The sequence below is a fragment of the Telmatherina bonti genome (assembly GCF_933228915.1).
Source record: "Telmatherina bonti genome assembly, chromosome: 1".
Taxonomy (NCBI): Eukaryota; Metazoa; Chordata; class Actinopteri; order Atheriniformes; family Telmatherinidae; genus Telmatherina; species Telmatherina bonti.
This window is the reverse complement of record NC_136619.1, coordinates 5,309,376-5,330,955: the sequence shown is the minus strand read 5'-3', so window position 1 is coordinate 5,330,955 and position 21,580 is coordinate 5,309,376. Positions and strand designations below refer to the sequence as shown.

Here is a 21,580-nt window from a genome sequence, read left to right as displayed (position 1 = left end):
GTAATTAAGTAGTGTGTTAGAAACACTCCATGGAGCAGGAGCCTGCTTACACTGTCAACGACATGTCGGACATGGTTGTGGTTGATCTGGTTTCTACCGTTCAATCTGAACTCGTCGCAGAAACCAACCCCTCTGAAGAAAAACACAATTTGTCAGATATAAATCAAGGTAAGTAGCAGGATTTCAACGTAAACACTGATGTTTAAGTAGTTGGCATTAATATCGATGTATCGAAAGTTAGTTTAAACCTTAACCCTGGGGCTAACTAACTAGCTTCAACCAGGTAAGGACGCATTCCGTAACTTTTCCCCCTTAAAACTCGGCATCCCGGACTTGTTGGACGACACAGAGACGTGTTTCAGCTGCTTTTCTGGAGCCACTGCTGCCCAGCAGCGTTCCGAGGCGGCGAAACCGACATTATCCAACTTTCCCACGCGGGACGCGACGTGTCGTTTTATCATCAGGATCTGGCTGTTATGAACACGAAACATCTCTGATTCAGCAAAGAAACACGAAAGATGAAAAGAGAGAAAACTAGAGTCGTGGTGAGATGGTCTTCAGCTGGATAGAGAGCCGACAGGCCAGGTAGGATGCAGGATGGAGGGGCGTCGGTAGGGGGCGCTGACGGGAAAATGGCAGAAGTTCTGGTGGGTCTCAAAGGCCAATGCAGACTTTCAGCTTGCTATCTGGGTTAAGTCACTGTGTTTCTCCCCTTTAGAAACGTCTGTGTGCTTATGTTATTATTTAAACGTGACACAAGGTCGTTTGTGTGTCAGTAGGCAGACTCCCCAGTGAGCTGAACCAGTGCTTTGTATGGAAGCTTGTGACTGTGGACTGGTCTTTGTGTTGCTGTCAGACCTGCTTTTGTTTGCTCCAACAGCCCTGTTTCAGACTGATGAGAAGGAAGGGGAACATGATGATGATGATAGCGGGACAGATACCTTCATCAGTGAAAAGGCTGGGACTCAGCTGCAGAGATGCGAGCAGCATGGAGTAGGGAGCTGCAGGCTTCCAGACACCTTCCAGACCAGCAACCTGCTGTTCTATGACAGGTTTAAGGCCTATCAGGACTACATGCTTGGTAACCACAAACAGAATCCTACCTGATCTGAGGGGTTGGACTTATATTTAATCTATGTTTGTGTGTCTATGAAGGCGACTGTAAGCCCTCAGAAGTGACTGCATTCACAGCAGACTACCTGGAGAAAGTTCTGGAGCCTTGCAACTGGTTAGCTTTATGGTGCACTGACGTCTTTGATGTTCTGGTGGAGGTGAGACCACACACATCTTTAAACCTTTACACTGCATGTCATCTTCTGTTGTTGTTGTTCCACCATCCAAATCTGAATCTTTCTTATCCCAGTCAGCATGCATTTTTCATTTTTCATTTCATTTTTCATGCAGACGTGATGTTTTCTGTCTGCTGTCAGATTATGTGAAAAATGAATTTATGAATAGATATAGCAGAAAAAGAAAATAGAACTTTGTAGAGATAACACACACAGCTCAACAAGGCTTTTCTCATCTGCACATCATTCTGTCAAGTCTTGGCTTTCAGTAGAAAAAAATAGACACAAACGCACAACAGAAACTATTTACATGTTTACACATTTTTCTCATTTCTGCCACTTCGGAGCTGCTATCCTCACCAAAGCAAGTCCAACACAGCTGCATCAGACACATTATCTGGACTGTATTCCAGCCACAGAGGACCATTATTTTTCTTCATTTCTGCTCATTTGTTGATCTCTGGCTGCTCCTGATAAGTCAGTGGGTTTGGATTTGATGAATGGATGTTAGATGAATGAAATTAGACTGAAATGACTATATCTGTTCATCATTCATGAGATGAAAAGTGAAGTTTGACTTGTCGGTGACTTCAGGTGGAGGAGTTGGACCTGAAGCATCTGAAGGCATGTGTGAGGCTGGTGCTGCCTCTGCAGTGTCACACCAGAGGCTGTGAACTCACTGAGGAGGCCATGAATTCTCTTCTGGAGGCAACTCAGTACAAAATCCCCCTGCAGAACCTGCAGGTGGTCTATGATGAGTCTGGGGACCTGGATCAGACCGCTCTGGCTCTGGAGCACCTCCGGTAGGACTGACTAGACCTGAACCTGGAGTTAATGTTGTCCCACCTTGAATTCCTTCCTCTATTCTTCTTGTATCTTCAGGTTTTTCTATGAACACATCTGGAGGCGGTGGGATGAGGAAGATGAGGATGATGAATTTGACTACTTTGTTCGTTGTGTGGAGCCTCGCCTCAGACTGTGAGCACATCTCCAATGTCTGTGATGCTTTTCTGTTGGTTCAGTCCATGATAAAATGTTTTTCCTCAGCTACTATGACGTCTTGGAGAACAGAGTCCCGGCGGGCCTGGTGGCCGAGTACCAGTCCTTACTGGAGAACTGCTCCCAGTGCTTCCAGCAATTCTCTGAGCTGCGTAACAGCCTCAGTGCAGACTCAGACTCTGAGCTGGACAACGTGTCTATGGTGGAGGGTGTGAAGCTCTGTGAACAGCTGGAGACCTTCAAACGCAAGTTACATCTGATCGAGAACCCCCTGTTGAGGTGTGTCTTTCATCCCCTTTTAGATGGTTTACATCATCGTCTTGTTTTACAAGGGCCTGAACCTCCTCACCCCATCCAGGTATGTGCTGGCTTACAAAGGAAACTCCATGCAGCAGAGTGTGCATAGCCGTGGGCTCAGAGCATCAGGTATGAAGGTGGTTCATGTGGTGATGGCCTCCTGCAGCAGTATCCAGCTCCAGTCTCTCCTCAATGCTCGTCTGATGCCTCTGTGCTCCTCCGAGGACGTCCAGATCCAGGTCAGTACCACACAGGAGCTGCTTCTTTGGGTGTAGCGTGAATCAGATGAGGTTCGCTCCAGCAGTTAGACCTGTAAACAGAGACAGCAGGTCTGCTGGCAGTTGTGGATGGGCTGCTGTAGATTTTTGATGTTTATTCAAGGATCATCACTGAGGAGGGGAAACATCTCAGGTTTGTTATTTCTAAAAATTATCCAGGTCTGTAGTTGTGCAGGGTCGACTCCTCTTTTTTTACTGAGAAGACCAAACTGCAGTAAATACAAGTGCAGACGGATGTGGACAGAAGACCGATAAGACATTAGGAACTCTGCAGATGACAGACATGCCAGCTCAAACTGAGATGATCTGTATCTTCTGTCTGGTGTCTGGAAGTTCAGACTAGGGCTGCATGATTATGACCAAAATAATAATCACAATTATTTTGATCAGTAGTGTAAGCACAATTTATTAATCACGATCATTCATTGTCTGGAAAAACATGTATTTTTAATACACCACTTGTAAACAACTTACCTGGCAACTGTCCATAATATACATATGTGTGTGTGTGTGTGTATACACTACTCACAAAAAGTTAGGGATATTTGGCTTTCAGGTGAAATTTATGGAAAATGCAATATGTTCATGCTACAGTGATATAATTTCATAAAAGTAAGACATTTAAGTAGAAGGATGCACTACTGATTTCCTCATCTCAAAAAATTCATTCAACACAAAAGGTAACAACAATGGTAGTTACACCACAACAAAAAATTTGAACGTCTCAATATCTGGTCATGTGCCCTTGAGCATCAATTACAGCTTGACAAAGACGTCTCATGCTGTTCACAAGGCAACTTATTACCTGCTGAGGCATGGCATCCCAGTCTTCTTGAAGGGCAGCCCTCAGGTCATTGAGGTTCTGGGGTGCAGGGTCTCGAGCCTCTACACGACGGTTCAGCTGATCCCACAGGTTTTCAATGGGATTCAGGTCTGGAGAGAGTGCAGGCCATTCCATTTGAGGTACACCAGTCTCCAACAGCCGTTCCCTGATGATGCGGCCTCGATGAGCAGGAGCATTGTCGTCCATGAAGATGAAATTAGGCCTGTGCTGTTCATGTAGGGGCACAATCACTGGATTAATGATGTTATTCAGGTAGTATAGGCTCACTGTACCATTCACAAAGTGTAGGGCAGTTCTGTACCAAGTGGACACCCCTGCCCACACTAACACCGCCACCACCAAAAGCTGGCCTGGTGACAGTGGCTGATGCATAGCGCTCTCCCTGACGTCTCCAACATCGTTGCCGGCCATCATTTCTGCTCAGTGTGAATCGACTTTCATCAGAGAACAGCACTGAGGCCCACTGGTTCCTCGTCCAGCGTAAATGCTCCCTGGCCCATGCAAGACGATGATGCCTGTGCCTGGTGGTGTTGTCAGGTACCCGTGCAGGTCGTCTAGCACGCAGACCACGCTGATGGAAATGGTTTCCAATGGTCTGACGTGACACTTGGGTGCCTCTCACCTCTCTTAAACGTGCCTGGAGTTGAGTGGCATTTATCATCCGGTTTCTCAGGGCAGTGTTCACAATGTAGCGGTCATCAGCACGGGATGTGGCCAAAGGACGTCCACTTCTAGGCCTTTCTGTGACTCTTCCAGTCTCTCGATATCTCTGTTGCAACCTGCTGATGACACTCTGTGACACTCCAAGCTCAGTGGCCACTTCTGTCTGAGAACGTCCTGTTTGAAGCATCGCAATGGCAAGGGACTGTTGTTCCATTGTTAGGTGTTGTCTTGGTCTCATGATGTCGAAATGTGAACAGCATGATGAGGACAACTGTTTAAACACCAGCTCTAATTGAACCAGGACATTTATTGGTCAATTCAAGGATCACACACCTGCCGTGATTTTTGCCGTTAGAGAACAGCAATTTGTGCAAAATTTATTGAAACATTTAACAGTTGGACATGTGCATTTAAAAGCTTAGAGAAGATCACATTAAGTTCACCTGTACAGGTTTGAATGCATTTTAGGCTTGTTAAATTTCACCCAAAAGCTGAATATCCCTAACTTTTTGTGAATAGTGTATATCTATATCTATGTGTGTGTGATTTATAGTTCCACAGCGATCCAGTGTCGGCGGTGGATGCCTGCTATCAGGATGATGTTGTGATTGTTCTGCCAGGGACCTACAGCGTCAGCAGTTCCATCTTCATCCCAGACTCCATCACTATTGAAGGTAGGCAATTTTGTGCATGAAACAGAACCATCAGCGTACTAATCCGTCCGGAGGCCCTATTCAGGACGAGGTTCTGATGTGTGTCTGTGTCTCTCCGGCAGGTTTTGGTTTTCCTGATGAAGTTGTAATTGAGGAGAAAAATCAAGGAGACTCCTTCGTGGAGTCGGTGGGAGCTGACGTCCGACTTTCCAACATTAAGCTGATCCAGCATGGAGCCATAGAAGGAATCCTGTGTGAGTCTATCAACAAATAAAAACTTGATTTCCTGCCATGTTTCAATCAGCAGTAACATCTTTCTGGATCAGGCGGAGCAGGGTCAACCACACTAAATCTTCATAGTAAAAACTGGTTTCTTAAAACAAATATTAAAAAGGTTAAAATATTAAAACCCCAGTCCTCTAAAATGTCAACTGTGTGGCTTTGGGTGGTCCTCCTCTCTGCAGCAACGGATCCACTCACGCAGCCCTCAGTTCTGCGGCACCACGTCCCAGGACCTGCAGAGAGGAGCACACACGGCAGTCCACAATCCTAAGAGGGGAACCCTCCTGCCTGAGCCTGCAGCCAGCCTTTCCCTCTGGACCCTAAACTTAGCCATTGTACTCACTCTTGATCCTGGGCCAGGAATATACGAAGGCCCATGACTGAATAGCTGTGCCATGGGGTCCAGATTGGCTGCTGTACTTCAGGCTCCTGCCTTACCATCACCAAGCCGCGGTGGGACCCATCATCACTGGCTTCTCAGTAGTCCCTTCCTCGTCATCGTCACCATCATCGTTGTCGTTGTGATCACAACCACCATCATCATCATCCTGATTATCATCGCCATTGTCATCATCGTCGTGCTCACCACCACTGTCGTCGTCATTTCCTTCCTCCATTTCTTTGGAGCACTGTCTCCTTTCCTTTTAGTTATGCTCTCTTGCTCTCATTCATGTCACCTGTTGCTCCACTTTAACTTGTCTGCTCCAGACACTCACAGGTGTTCTCACTTAACAATTAGGGTTGAGCTTGTTAGGCCTCCCGGGGGGTTAGTAGCACAGCAAAAGTTGAAAACACATGCAATAAAATAATTTTATTGAAAAATCATGCATTTGACCCCTTCACACATATAGGTTATGAACAGAATCTGTGATAAAGGGCAGCCTTGTTGGAGTCCAACCCTTACTGGAAACAAATCCAACTTATTGTCGACAATGCGGACCAAGCTCTAACACCTGTCGCAGGGACTGGACAGCTCGTACAAGGGGGTCCTGTACCCCATACTCCTGGAGTACCCCCCACAGGAATCCCTGGGGAATGCAGTCGAATGCCTTCTCCAGGTCCACAAAGTACATATAGACAGGTTGGGCAAACTCCCATGCCCCCTCCAGGACCCCAAAGAGGGTATAAAGCTAGTCCACTGTTCCACGACCAGGACAAAATCACACTGCTCTTCCTCAGTCCGAGATTCGTCTATCCGGTGGACCCTCCTCTCTAGGACCTCTGAATAGACCTTACCAGGGTGGCTGAGGAGTGTGATTCCCCTGTAATAAGAACACACTCTCCAGTCCCCTTTCTTAAAAAGGGGGACCACCACCCCAGTGTGCAAATCCAGTGGCACTGCCCCTGATGTCCACACAATGCAGGCGTGTCAGCCAGGACAGCCCTACAGCATCCAGAGCCTTAAGGAACTCTGGGCAGATCTCATTCACCTCCGGGGCCTTGCCGCCAAGGAGCTTTTTGACCACCTCAGCAACCTCAGCCACAGAGATAGGAGAGTCTACCCCTAAGTCCCCCAGCTCTGCTTCCTCACCTGAAGACGTGTTGGATTGAGGTCTTCGAACCATACCTTCCACCGACACACAACATCTCGAGTTGAGGTCAGCAGCTCCCCATCTTCACTGTACACAGTATTGACAGAGCACTGCTTCCCCCTCCTGAGTTGCCAGATGGTGGACCAGAATTGCCTCGAAGTAGTCCGGAAGTCTTTCTCCATGGCCTTGCCGAACTCCTCCCATGCCCGAGCTTTTGTCTTTGCGACAGCTGAAGCCGCATGCCACTTAGCCTGTCGGTACCCATCAGCTGCCTCCAGAGTCCCACAGGCCAAGAAAGGCCCAATAGGACTCCTTCTTCAACTTGATGGTATCCCTCACTGCTGGTGTTCACCAACAAATTCTGGGATTTCGACCTTACGGCCACAGCTCCGGCTGGCCGCCTCACAATAGAGGCACGGAACATAGCCCACTCGGACTTAATGTCCCCCGCCTCACTTGGGACATGGTTGAAGCTCTGCTGAAGGTGGGAGTTGAAGCTCGCTCTGACGGAGGACTTTGCCAGATGTTCCCAGCAGACCCTCACAACACGTTAGGTCTGCCAGATCTGGCCGGCTTCCTCCCCCACCATCTGAGCCAACTCACCACCAGGTGGTGATCAGTTGACAGCTCCACCCCCCTCTTTACCCGAGTGTCCAAGGCATGTGGCCGCAGGTCCGATGACACGACTACAAAATTGATCATTGAACTGCGGCCCAAGGAGTCCTGATGCCAGATGTACATATGGACACTCTTATCTTCAAACATGGTGTTCGTTATTGGACAATCCATGACGAGCACAGAAGTCCAACAACAAGACACCGTTTTGGTTTAGAGAAGGGGGGTACCATGCCTCCCAATGACTCCCCTCCAGGTCTCTGTCATTGCCCACGTGAGCATTGAAGTCCCCCAACAGAACAATGGAGTCCCCAGAAGGAGCACCCTCCAGCACTCCCTCCAAGGATCCAGAAAGAGTGGGTACTCTGAACTGCTGTTTGGTGTGTAAGCATAGACAACAGTCCCCCCACCCAAAGGCAGAGGGAAACTACCATTTCATCCACCGGGGTAAACCCCAATGTACAGGCACCAAGTCGGAGGCTAATGAGAATGCCCACACCTGCTCGGCGCCTCTCACCATGAGCAACTCCAGAGTGGAAGAAAGTCCAGCCCCTCTTGAGGGAACTGGTTCCAGAGGCAAAGCCATGCGTCACAGTGAGTCCAACTAGGTGTTTGGATCTAGCTGGGACTGCTCAACATCGCGCACAAGCTCAGGCTCCTTCCCCACCAGAGAGGGGTGACCTTCAATGTCCCTAATGCCAATTTCTGCAGCTGGGGATCTGACCGCCAGTGTCCCCGCCTCTTGTTGCTGCCCAGTTCACATTGCAACTGACCCTTATGGTTCCTCCCACCGATGGTGAGGCCACAGGAGGTGGGGCTCATGTAACCCTTTTGGGCTGAGCCCAACCGGGCCCCACGGGCAAAGGCCCGGCCACTAGACGCTCGCTCTCATGCCACACCCCCAGGCCTGGGTCCAGAGGGGGTGACCCGCATCCAGGCAAGGGACCACTTTCGCCCACGGTCGTTATCATCATAGGGGTCTTTGAGCTGCACTTAGTCTGGTCCCTCCCCTCGACACCTGTTTACCATGGGTGACCCTACCAGGGGCATAAAGCCCCAAACAACATAGCTGCTGGGATCTTCAGGACACATAAACTCCTCCACCACAATAAGGTGGCAGCTCAGGGAGGGGATTTTAGTAACGTGGCATTAAAAACACATGGACCACTCTCGTACAACTCGCCCTGCTGCGGATGAAGTTGCTCCTTAAATATGAAATGGCTGGGTTCATTACACATAAAAGCAGACATGGCTCCCTGCAGTGATCCTTCTCCGCTGCAGACAAAGCTTCTTGTGAAGTATGAATAAACCCAACGAAAACTATTTTTTTTCTTGTTCTTGCTGCCTCGAGAGCAGGAACACGGCTCTCCTTCTCGTGGAGGATGTAACAAGCTTGAGCCGAGTCCCAATCGGACAGAGTCTGGCAGCCTATCTTAATGTGAATGACCCTTCGTCTCTCTACTTTGATTTATAACTGCTCTGTAAAACCATCTGTGTCTGAATCCACCAAACTGGTCCCAGTACTGGTAAATAACCTGTTACTGGTCCCAGATTATTGATTTGTGTGCGTTTGGTCATCAGGTGTGCGTGAAGGGACGTTGAACATGGAAAACTGCGTTCTGCAGTGCGACACCACCGGCGTGATGGTGCGAACATCTGCACGTCTCACCATGAACATGTGTGACTTGTACGGCTCAAAGGTGGGTCACATGACCATGTTTTCATCATCCTTCTGAAACACAGTAAGCAGGATCAGCTGACATGACGTTTGTCTGTGTGCAGGGTGCAGGAGTGGAGATCTACCCTGGCAGTGTTTGCAGTCTGGTTAATAATGGCATCCATCACTGTAAAGATGGGATTCTCATCAAGGTGAGACCACATGAGGCTGCTTACTGGGATTTACACCCACAACTTTCTCTAGACTTTGATTGGTGTCACTTTGCTGCTTGAATGTGTCGTCTTCTGCCCCTCGCCTGAGTCTAATGTGCCTCGTGGGAGGAGCTAAAACCCTGATAACACCTTTTTATGCTGCAGTTTTCTGTGCATGTTGCCTTGTCTGGGATAGATTCCTGCCAGATATCAAGATGATCCACAAGTTTCACTCAGAAAAGCAATTTTCTGATAAAGAAATGTGCAGAGCTTCTGTCGGAGGTTGTCATCTGGGGAGGAAAGGGGAGTTTTTTTCCTTCCCACTGTCACCTCATGCAGCTGAGGATGGGGGATTGAATCGAAGTCATGACTCGATGCAATCAGTTGGTTTCTATTATAGGATATGTATGAATTGGCTTAAAATGATGTGTATGTTGATTCGTGTATGTAAAGTGCCCTGACAACATTGTTGGGAAGGGGCGCTATACAAATTAAGTTGAATTGAATTGAATAGAGCGCCCGTGTGTGTGTACGCAGGACTTCGCCAGTGAGCTAGATGGAATGCCATCCATAACCCTGGAGAACAACGTGATCCACAACAACGAAGGCTTTGGAGTGATTCTGATAAAACTAGGTGAAGGACAACATGGTGGCGTTCCTGTTGACGGGGGTGATGGTGAACATGGTGGCGTTCCTGCTGACGGGGGTGATGGTGAACATGGTGGCGTTCCTGCTGACGGGGGTGATGGTGAACATGGTGGCGTTCCTGGTGACGGGGGTGAAGGACAACATGGTGGCGTTCCTGCTGACGGGGGTGATGGACTACATGGTGGCGTTCCTGCTGACGGGGGTGAAGGACAACATGGTGGCGTTCCTGCTGACGGGGGTGAAGGACAACATGGTGGCGTTCCTGCTGACGGGGGTGATGGACTACATGGTGGCGTTCCTGCTGACGGGGGTGATGGACTACATGGTGGCGTTCCTGCTGACGGGGGTGATGGACTACATGGTGGCGTTCCTGCTGACGGGGGTGATGGACTACATGGTGGCGTTCCTGCTGACGGGGGTGAAGGACAACATGGTGGCGTTCCTGCCGACGGGGGTGAAAGTGAACATGCAGATCCTCAACCCGTCTCTTCGACAAGCATGAAGTGGCAGTTTGCTCGTCAGCTGAGCAGGAACAAGGAGACGACCTGCATCCGAGCCGTCCGGGATCTGATGGAGCACCAGATCTTCGTCTCTGTTCAGGGAAACAAGTTCAAACGTAACGGAAGGGGAGACTTCGGCACCTTCTCCTGCTGACTGGCTGGTTTTTAAGCACCGTCCTGTGAGCGCATTCCCGTCAACGTGTCTTCGGTCTGAATTTGCACAAAAATGCTTTTATGTAATTTATTCTTTTGGGATCCTGATGGAACTTTTAGAAGTTTTAATGTCTCGTTAATTGAAGATCTTCACGCGTAGTTTGGTTGGTTTGAATCTTTATTTTGGTGGTCTGTGGCCGTCTCCAGAAACTGGAGGGTTCTTCATGGTTTAGGGATGTTTCCAGGTGGAAATCCAGTTAAAATAAACGGGTTTTAGTTGGAAATGGATTTTCAAAATGGCTTTTTGGGGAAATCTTGTAAATGTAATAAATTTCTGCAGATTAAACCGTGTCTTTAAACATCACGCTGCATTCAGACTGATGATTTAAAACAAGTTTAAGGCTGGATTCAAAGTTATGTCCATTTATCTGCCAAAGCAGGTGCAAAACGCCAGCTGATGGTTTAATCCTGGTTTAATTTGTCTGGAACAGAATTAAACTTAGAGGACAGACTAAGATGACATCCACAGAGTCAAACCCATATCATTTAACTCATCCAGCCTCAAGGACCAGTAGGAGGTTCCAGTTATGTCAGGGGTGTCAGAATCCAGTCCTCGAGGGCCGGAATCCGGCAGGTTTTTGTTGTTTCCCTCCACCAACACAGCTGATTCAAATCAATGGATCCATCAGCTTCTTGTAAACCTGTTTGTGTCGGTCAGGTGTGTGTTGGAGCACAGAGACAACAAAAACCTGCAGGATACTGGAGAGAAGTCGTGTGTAGACGGGGAGAACATGTAAACAGCTCAGCAGCAGTGCTAACCACCTGTCTGCCTTTATCCTTATCACATGACAATATGATGCAACAGTGCTTCTGGAATAAGCTTTTACTGGTTTAACTAGAAACAGGTCAATAACATGACTGGTTTAACTGGGAACAGCTCAGTAACAAATGCCTATAAAAGAAGTATTTTAGAGCCTCCTGGATGGGAGGACAGAGCTTCACCAGTTGGAGACAAAGTGGAACTAAAAGTTTGGGAATCTGGAATATCTTCATAATCTACAGTGTAGAATAAATGTAGAGAATCAGATGGAATATCTGGATGCTGGTTATCTTATGCATTAAAAGCATTATAAGATCCAGTTCCTGGTCTCCTCACTTCCCAGACATTTACAGTTATGAAAGAAGGGACAGCTGCTATCAATGCCAGTCACCCTGGAATGACTTTTTGTCGTGTAGCCTCATCACTAGTATTTTCCATGAGATTTTAAAATGTCAGTTTCATTGTAATGTGTGTTTATCTTCTTCTGGGAAGAAAAGATGACATGATATATTTACTTTCTGGTTTTATTTACAGCATTTTAGAGGAAAAAACTCACTGAACTTCTGAGAAAAGAAGTCATATCTTCCAAACTGAAAAGAAAGTGTCTGTTTGCAGCGTCTTCAGAAACAGCTGACTTCACTCTGAACTTCAGGCAGTAGTTCCAACATAAGGCAAAGTTGTGTCTATAAAGCAGATCCACATCTTTATCAAAATATTGCTTCTGTCAAGTAAAAATATTCTGAGCTGCTGATTGGATGTCTCCTGAAATGAGTTCAGTCAAACTTCTGGAAATGTTCAGAGTTTGAGCAGGTTGACGTGGTCTCATTGGCTTTCATCTGAGTCCTGGTTCCTTTCCAGATGACTCTCCTGCACCTCCAGCTCCTCAGCACTCACCATGGCAGGACTTATGGCAGCATATCTGGTCCCGTGGAACTGACGCAGGTGGATCTGTCCATGAGAACAAACCAGAAACCATTCTGTTAGACCAGTATTGGACTTCTGCTCCACCTGAATCCTAGTAAAACGAGTAGCAAACATAACATGCCAGTATAGACCGAGATGAATACATTCATTCTGAATGTGTCCTCCGAGTGGGACAGGATTACATCCTCCAGGCTTTGTCTCAACGTCAAACTTATTTTCAGCCAACTCGTGAACTTAACGCATCAAATCAGGTTTATGTCTGAAAATGTGGTGGCTTCTCTGTCCTCCAAGTCTGGATCTAAAGTCCTGGATCTAAGTCTTTCAGCTCTTTTTTGTCATGAAGTCACGGGATGTCCACCAGACCTACGATGGGCTACTTCAACCCCGTTTCCACCAAGAGGTGTGGATTGATACCTGTCAGGTCGGTGCTGTTCTACAGAAAGGGCTCAGATCCAGACCCTGTACCTGAATTGGAACACGATTCAGGCAGTCTAACTCAACTAGGATCCATTCCTGCTTTGTTTTTATTCCTGGTCACACATTAAGTGATGTTTATATTTTCAACCAATCGAAGCATTTTGTTGTGTCAAGCTCCGCCCCTTTGCATCGGACTGGTCAGATCAGTACTCAGATGAAGGATTCCAAAAAAGTAGGACGGAATGACTAGAAAGGCTGAACGACTTTAGAAAATGATCTAATTGTGAAAATTTAGGCAGATATTGCGATTTCAATTCTGTTCAGGATCATCATATTTCAGCTTCAAGGTACAGTAACATATAAAACCCTGACAGAAAATGGCATCATACCATCGGACCATTTAAAGCCATGGGTCTCATGCTAACTGATAACTGTAGGTAAGAATTGCTTTTTAATGTATTTATTAACAAGAAATATGATGTAAATTATTAAGATTCATTGACCAAAAGCTGCAATTAAAGATGTAAAAAAGCTACCTTTGAACATCTTCTTAACTTCAGGAAAAGGGTAGAATATAAACTTCAAAATTATGTTGAGTTAAAAAAAAAAAGTCAATCAAATAACTTAACTTAAAAATTAAATAACTTAAATAAAGGGAAAAAGAGTAACAGTATTACAATCTAGTAGGATTGGTAGATTTTTTTTTGCTCGAGAGTTTGTTCGCATCTGAAGTACTTAATACAACCCTAGATTAAGAAATCTGAAATATCTTTTTAAGTCAAATTCCAAAGCAATGGTAATAAAATAAAACTAAACACTATCAAATTATTAAACACCCAACTATTGCACGTTCCAATTTGCAAAAATTACAAATGTATTTTTTAAACAAAAACAAATGAAACAGAACAAATAAAAGTTCAGAAGTACTTATTCAACTAGTAGCCGACCTACTTCCCCGACATCTCTACATAATTTCTCACAGACTTTTTGACAAGACACCAGCATGTAAACTTTTTGTTACGCTGACATGTAACGACGTTGCTACCAGCACTAAACAACCCCTGACGGTGAGCTGGTGTGCACATTTACGAGCCAGTTTGCCCAGTCATGGAAAGTTTCTCCAATCAGGCCAGTGGATCCTCCTCTCCATCGACTGCAGGAGTCATCAGATAGTAGTCCGCTTCAGCTTTTATGACATTCTCCATCTGCATAGTGAATGAAGAATGAGGAACAGCCTTGCTATTGAAGAAGCAGACCAATGACTGCTTTCCCTTCCCAGAGGTAGATGGTTCTGGCTCTGTTGCACCCTGGCCGGTGGGATCTGTGGTGCTGAGACGGCCCACTTTTCCTGCAAAACACAGCAATAAGATGTGTCAAAGCTCTGTAGTCTGATTCAATTTGGAACTATTTGCATTTTATATATACAAAAATACAGATTAGTGTAATATTACTGTATTGACGAGGCATTTTGTATTACTGAAAATTACACAAAAAACAAGACAAGTTACCTTTCTGCTCGACTTGAAGTTTCCCCCTTTGATTTCTGGCACATTCTCTGCCTTGTAGTCAGTCTTGAATCTTGGATCAAGGACGAAGTGATGTCCAGTAGCTCCTGTATGGCTGGGTCACTGTATTTTCTTTAATGTAGCCGAAAGCTCTGGATTTTATTTCCTTGGTAAGATCTGTGTCCTCATCACTTGCAGTCAGGGTTGTTTTCAGATGGAGAACTTGCTTCTGATACGACACACTCACACTGGCTTCACCGGACAGGGAGTCTGTGAATCCCACAATGGCATTGTTTATTGATTAAAAGACATCTGTGTCCTGCCATGTGGGGACCAGGTGACGTGTCTTCAGAAAGAATTTGAGACAATGCTCCAATCATTTTTTGTTGGACACTCTGTAATTAGTGAGTGTCCAGGTAAATGCATTTCTTGCTGTGGCTTTTGCAGTGCTGTCTTCTTTTTCCAGCGATGAGAAAAGGCACCGACCATCTGTTTACAAAGCCCTGTTGCCCGTTGAACTCTTGCGTCATCTTTAACAGCATTTTCTGGACCAAAAAGAGCAAGAACATAAACTTTGCACATAAATTATGGACTGAAATTAAATAACAATTAATAATAATAAAAAATAATTACTTTGCCAAGAAGATTTTCAAGCAGGACAACAAATGAAATTCAAGAAAACCATATTTCAGAAAGCAGAAAATAATTTACCAAAAGCACAGAACACATTGTTTATTATATATTATTGATGTTACACTTTATTTATGGTTCGTAAAAATACATTGACAAAAACTGACTAAACTGATCCCCCATCATTAAATTAAAATCATATAAATAAACAAATACAAACATCTACTCACTCCCACTTAACAGCAAGATGCAGCCTGTGTCCAAAACACTGAAGTCCGGTCCATCCATTAAGTTCCACGGCTTTGATAACATTTGCGGCATTGATGCACGTCTGGTCCTCTTCTTTCTGTCTGACAGCCATTCGCTCAATCCCATCGCAATATTTTCTCTGGTGTGATCAGTGGGAAAGTACACTCCAGACAGCGACTTTTCACTTCAAAGCAGTCTTTTATAAAATGCACAAACTAAAATACGGTTCCGCTTGACCACACATCCGCAGCTTTGGTGTAATACTGCCATGATCAGCACGTGGCGTGTGAGAAACAGCGAAAACAACAGGTCCTGGGAAAGATCTGCAGAAACTGCAGCTGTGGCGATTACGTAATCGCGTTGTCTGAAATTGCAATTTCAATCTGAACGTGATAAATCATTCAGCCCTAACAGGGCGGATACTAGGATATCCTTCCCAATTTTCATGTGTGGAAATGCAAAAAAAAAAAAAAAAAAAAAAAAAAGCATCCTGCCTCACCCTAACCTGACCCGCACCCGAATCGTCCCGTTCTGACCTGACCCACATCTGAACCCGACCTGTCCTGCTGGTGGAAACAAGGTGATACTGCACTGATTTACTGTAAAACTGTAAGTGAGGCTGGTTTTAGATTAGGAACCCAGTCAGTAAACTGAACAGAAGAGACCGTCTAATTGGTTCAAACAATATGGGTCATATCCTAAATTTCCATGTATTTTTCTGCCACATGGCATCTGCGCCAGCCCATTTCAATCCTTAAGCGTACTTGTGTTTTGAAGCAGAGCAAAACACTTCCTGCCACCCTGAATTCCGCAGATCTTCCATGTCAAGAGAGTGAAACCCAAAAATAAGTCAGTAAATGTGGATAAACGCAGCTTTACTGCTGCCCTAACCAGGAAACCTTCTCTAGAAAACTCTAGAAATCAGTATGACGTCACAGTTTACCTGTATGTAAAGGTTGACCTCGGCACTCCTGCACAGGTACGGGAAATTTCCTCCAGTTTTCAGATGAGCTCGTCTGGCATTGGGGTAGAGTTTATACATCTCCTCTTTGGCCTCCAGCGACAGAGCGCTCTGGTCAAACACCTCAACATGGAGAGGACACATCATTGAGACAGCTGAAGCAGAAAGAGGGCAGGAATCTGCTATGCTGGATGGAAAACACTCACATCTATGATGGTCACAGACACATCTTTTATCTTGTGTGGCTCCACGTAAGAGTTCTGACAGTTGAGTGTTAGCCGCGAAGCTAGCTCACTTTGGTTCAGGGTCTCCAGCTGCAGACAGACAAAACACGATTAACACTTAGTGTTATCTCTGACTGAACATGGACTCATCTCTACCCTCCCCTTACTTTAGACCAGCTGTAAACACAGTTTCCACTGTTTCCAGTAACAACTTTCTGGAAAATTCTCCAACCACCAGATGAAATGGTAACCAGTGAAGCTGCCAGATTCTCATTTTTATACCCAATCCAATCAAAAGTTCAGTCATTCCAGTTAAAAATGGGTGATTACCCACCACTCATGTTCAAAATCCATCAGCAAATGACCCGTCGGTTTGTAAATCACCTGGTCCTTCAAAAACGGCAACACGATTCAAGAAGCACAGAGAAATCTCCGGGTGATGACTAGGACAGAAACCCTGTTAGAGCTCTCAGACAGCATTGCAGGAGAATCCACCATGATCAACACAAACACATGGACTCAGAAGGACCAGCAGAACCAGCTTACTCACAGTCCACCACTGAATCCAGAAACTGAACCAGATAAAGATGAAGATAAAAAGGATAAGAACTGCCCACGTTCTCTGGACACCTGACAGGCTGGAGCTCTGCAACTGATGTGTGATATGTAGAGGAATCAAGTCCACCTTCTAGTATCGGGTCTTCATCAGGACTGGTGGTTGTAGGTGAAAATACCAGTAAATACGCAGACCAACAAACTTAAATCTCATTTATTCTTCATACTGATGCTCAGTTTGAACTTCCGTCTTGTTCACCAGGTCAACATGCTGCAGTGTGATTGGCTAGTTACACAACTATGTAAACAGAAAGTAGAACATGACACATCTTTCTGCATTTGAACCATTTTTCATTAAAATAAATCCTACTCACCCTATCTACCATGAAGTCAATTGCATCTGCCATTTTAGTGTCTACAGGTCCTTTAGCAAAGTTCCCCAGAACGATCTTCTTCAGCAGGAAGGCTGGCATCAGCCAGAAGCTGCAGGAGATGGAGACTGAGCATGAAGAAAGAGAACAAAGGTGCAAAGAGGAGGTGAAGAGAGACGACTACAAGCACCTGTTAGCCGTCCATGTCTGGTTGAAAATGGAGGTGTCACTGAAGGAGTTACACAGGATCAGAGAGTGCACTCTGGGAGACTTGTGTGTGCACTCTGCAAACTTCTGAGCCAAGAATCCACCCAGAGATGCTCCGAACAGATGGACCTGAAGACATCGTGGACTGCTGTTAAACAGAGGAACCGCGCAAGAGGTCCGTGAAGTATGAGACATATCTGTAACCTTGTCCAGCTGCAGGTGGTCCAGAAGCTTCCTGAAGCCATCGCAGAATTCCATGAGATCCCAGTAGACTGGATACTGCAGCTAGAAACCACAACGCAGAAATAAGTAACGTTTATTTTCACATGTCTCCGGATGTAGCGTCTTCCAGAGGTTAACTCACCGAGATGACTCTGTAGCCCCAGCCGGTCAGGGCCAGAACCTGCTGGAAGAAGACCTCCGCTGTCCCGCTGACCGGAGGAAGGAAGATGATGGGACACCGGATGTTTTTTGGACCAGCATCGTACAGGGACCACACCTTACTGTCATCATCATCAACAATGATCTGAAGAAGATGGAAACACAGCAAAATGAGGGCCGATCCATAATGGTCTCAACCCTTTAAAGCCGAGCTTTGTCTGGAACCAGAGTCCCTTGCTGAGACAGTAATATAGAAGGGGGTGTCATCAACATAATTGTATTAAAAAATTAGTTTAATTTCCATGATCTGAGCTGGTGGAAGCATGTAGAGCTGAACAATGGAAGACCCAACATGGAGCCTTAGAGAACTACATATGACATATGTCCACTGTGGAGCCGTGGGGAACTCTACATGTAGATGGTGTACAACAGGGGGATGGTAACATACAATAGATTCCTTACGGAGCCCTTGGGAAATCTGTGATATCTTTTTATTTTATCAGTAGGTACGAGATAATACAAAGTAGTTCCTGTTTTCAAACCAGTTCAGAACTGGACCAGAGATTTTCCAGGTGCCTTGTTTTTGTTGCTTTTGGTAGAAGTTGTGCTGACATCTACCAGAACCAGAACTGAATGTCCGTGTTCACTGTAGACATTGGCAAGGCAGTTTCAGAGCTGTGATGTGGTCCAAATCCATTCTAGGGAAGATGGGAGATGAAAGCAGCACACAAACAGAAAGCTGGAGTCACCTTGGGCCGACAGCAGGACAACTGCTCACAGAAGACTACAAGGAGCAAATCATATAGAAAGATGAAGTAGTTCAAACCCAGCAAATCCACCATTTGATGATGAGCAGTGTGTGTGGGAGACATGATTTCCATTCTAGATACCATTCTAGATTGCATTCTGGATTGCGCCGTCTGATTGCAGCAAATTGTAGTAACTCTGACCTGCTATCTTGATTTTTTAAAAGTACAAACTCTTCTCACATAGATATTACCTCAAATTATGCCTTTTTTTCCTGAGGATTTCATGCCGGTTCGGAGGGTGTGCTGTAAGGAAGATTTTTCTGCATGTTTTTGGCTCTTTCAAGACTTGTTATGATAAGTCTCCATGGCAACGAAAGACTTGTTTACAATCGGGATCAACTGATTAAACTCTCCCAAATCAGGATTATCAGTGAAACAACACATCAAATCATGAAAAGAAAGAGAAGAGGATGCAGAGCGGGAGTCAGAGAGCGGAGAAAGCTATGGAGATTTAAACCATTTCTCCCAACCGTTCTCATCGGTTATGTGAGATCGCTAGCTAAAAAAACGGACGAGCTCGAGATGCTAACAAGGTCTCAGAAAGAATACAGAGAGTGCAGTATTATGTGCTTCACCGAGACATGGCTGCATGAACACATCCCTGACTGTAATGTGTCTGTATGGGGCTTTAAAACGGTCCGTGCAGACCGCAGTAGACAACACAGCGAAAAGCTAAAGGGTGGTGGAATTGCAGCTGACTGATGCTAACTGGAGCTAACTGTTAGCTGACTGATGCTAGCTGGAGTTAAAAGAAGCTGACTGATGCTAACTGGAGCTAACAGCTTCATGGTCAAGTCCAACAGGAGTTTGTGACCTCTGAAGCGGTTCAACTTGAACGAGCCAACAACAACAGAAACCGGACCGAAACAAGAGAAACCGAATTCAGGACATCAGCAGAACTGACTTACTAAAGAGTTTTCCTAATCATCCTACTTCCTGAAAAACCTTTGAGGAGGATTCCCCATCTCCTCCAGACCTAATTAAAGTGCGAGATATGTGATTGAACCATTCAAACATGTGACGAAGAAACATCAGACAAGTGAACCAAACTAAAACGTAATAATTAATCCTTCACGTCCCTACAGTGAGTCCAGGACAAACAGGGACAATGTTTCAGATTGTAACAACCGGCTTGATCCTGTCTGATCCACTCTGCACTGTAAGCCAGCGGTTCCAATAACGAGCTGCACATTTATTCTATTACATTAACTTCACTTCCCATTACCACTTTCCTACTCTGATCCTGTCACCATGGCATCATGTGGATAAGTTTACCATGACAGGAAGACAGTTTGACATCATTACATCACATTACATCCGTCCAACAAGCACACTTATTCTGTTACACCATGAACACATTATTTATTTCTGAAAGACATTGTAAGAGTCAGGAGGAAGTTAAAGGTGTGAATACTTTAAGACAGACGTGCATTCAGCTTCAAAGTGACACAAGAACAGACTGGAGCCAAAACCGCGACACAAGACCAAGACACAAAGACAGACAGTCGCCCAGAAGTCTCCAGCTGGAATCAGGACCTGGAAGTTAGTTTCTAATGAGCATCTTCTGTTTCATAAGTGGCATAAAGGCTGATTCCACTGTTTGTTTTTTCTATTTAAAGATATTAGATCACGTTTCAACAGCTGTTGTAGCCTCTAGACATGAGTCCAGGACTTCAACAACTGGAATACCTTACAGTTCTTCTGTGATTTAATTCATACTGGAACAATGTAAAATAGGGATCAGCACCTCCAGACCTGTTGGACCAGAGAACGGTGGGCTTTAGATGTTTCCTGCAGCAGCCTCCTGATGACCCATCAGATGTGACGCTTTAGGCAAACATGTAAAACCTGTAGGACTCTGTGGGTCCAGACCTGATCCCTGGTCTATAAAATCAGATAAACAATGTTATAAATGGTCAGATTACAAACTGTTTAAATTAAACTTCAGACCAAGTAGAACATTTCAGTCCAGACTGAAAGAGTTTTACATCAGGACATGGTCTAATGTGGTTCAAAGTTGTGGATCAAAAACTACCTTCAGGATGGTCCGAGAATTAATCATCACATCTCTACTTGTTGTCACTTGATTAACCATTAACTCTGGTATTTATTATTGCCCCCCCCCCAGTGCAGAGCAGGTCCAGCAGGAACCCTGATACTGATCACATGCTGCGGAACTGGGCCACCACCGAGTCCAGCGGCCGTGGAAAAGGAGCCTCGCGTGAACTGGGATGTGGTACTTACTCTCTTCAGGGGAACGGTGCTTCTGAACCAGTTGTAGTCTGGAGACACTTTTATCTCCTCCATCTGCGAACAGCCGGAGACACACCGTCACATTAACCAGCTCTGCTGTTAGCTCGAATGCTAACACTCACAGCCGCGAGCTCCCCACAGATCAGTCACCGTGTCCGAGCACGAGCTCGGGCTGTTCCCGTGGTGTGTGTGGGGTGATCAGCACGAGCTCGGGCTGTTCCCGTGGTGTATGTGGGGTGATCAGTCACCGTGTCCGAGGTGTTTACCCATGTCAGGCTAACGCTTTTTTCTGTCGGTCATATGACTTCGGTTTTTCTAACTTCCGCAAAGCTGGGCACGCCTATCAAACGCACGCGCGCACGCTACCGCTGCTGTTAATGCACCTCAGAAATTTAAGTTTCCTGAATTTACGTCTGTTTAATGTTTCTGTAAAAATGCGAAACACGGGGTGCTTTCTTGTTAGCTGTTATGTTTGCTCACCGATGAAGAAAGAGCAGCTTTTTAATTAGCTAAACGTTTAAATCGTTTTGTAAAATAAAAGTCATTATCAGAGTTTGTGTTGTTGTAAACTCTTTCTTTCTGAAACTGACGTAAATTTGTTAACTATACAAACCCTAACTTGTCCCACGGACTACGACAAAACAGTCACAAC

General features: G+C 45.6%; 2 protein-coding genes and 1 long non-coding RNA gene across 3 annotated transcripts; 1 reads left to right on the top strand and 2 right to left on the bottom strand.

Annotated features, from left to right (window-relative positions):
* Positions 1–29: 29 nt before the first annotated feature.
* Positions 30–10,623, top strand: shcbp1 (SHC SH2-domain binding protein 1; the record flags this gene model as incomplete). Its single annotated transcript, XM_079243358.1, has 12 exons — positions 30–168; positions 881–1,081; positions 1,156–1,271; positions 1,884–2,092; positions 2,172–2,267; positions 2,337–2,567; positions 2,647–2,824; positions 4,924–5,044; positions 5,146–5,277; positions 9,034–9,152; positions 9,235–9,321; positions 9,859–10,623. The coding sequence occupies 12 exons, from the start codon at positions 30–32 to the stop codon at positions 10,621–10,623; spliced, it is 2,394 nt and encodes a 797-aa protein (XP_079099484.1).
* A 1,335-nt stretch (positions 10,624–11,958) lies between these two features.
* spg21 (SPG21 abhydrolase domain containing, maspardin) lies at positions 11,959–21,220 on the bottom strand. Its single transcript, XM_079257978.1, has 8 exons — positions 20,920–21,220; positions 17,850–18,011; positions 17,690–17,770; positions 17,469–17,614; positions 17,282–17,390; positions 16,335–16,442; positions 16,111–16,251; positions 11,959–12,390 (listed from the first exon to the last, which is right to left on the bottom strand). The coding sequence occupies exons 1-8, from the start codon at positions 20,980–20,982 to the stop codon at positions 12,265–12,267; spliced, it is 936 nt and encodes a 311-aa protein (XP_079114104.1). The 5' UTR covers positions 20,983–21,220; the 3' UTR covers positions 11,959–12,264.
* LOC306774697 lies at positions 12,478–15,449 on the bottom strand. Its single transcript, XR_013771832.1, has 3 exons — positions 15,149–15,449; positions 14,292–14,833; positions 12,478–14,131 (listed from the first exon to the last, which is right to left on the bottom strand). It is a non-coding gene; the product is annotated as an uncharacterized lncRNA (long non-coding RNA).
* Positions 21,221–21,580: the final 360 nt, after the last annotated feature.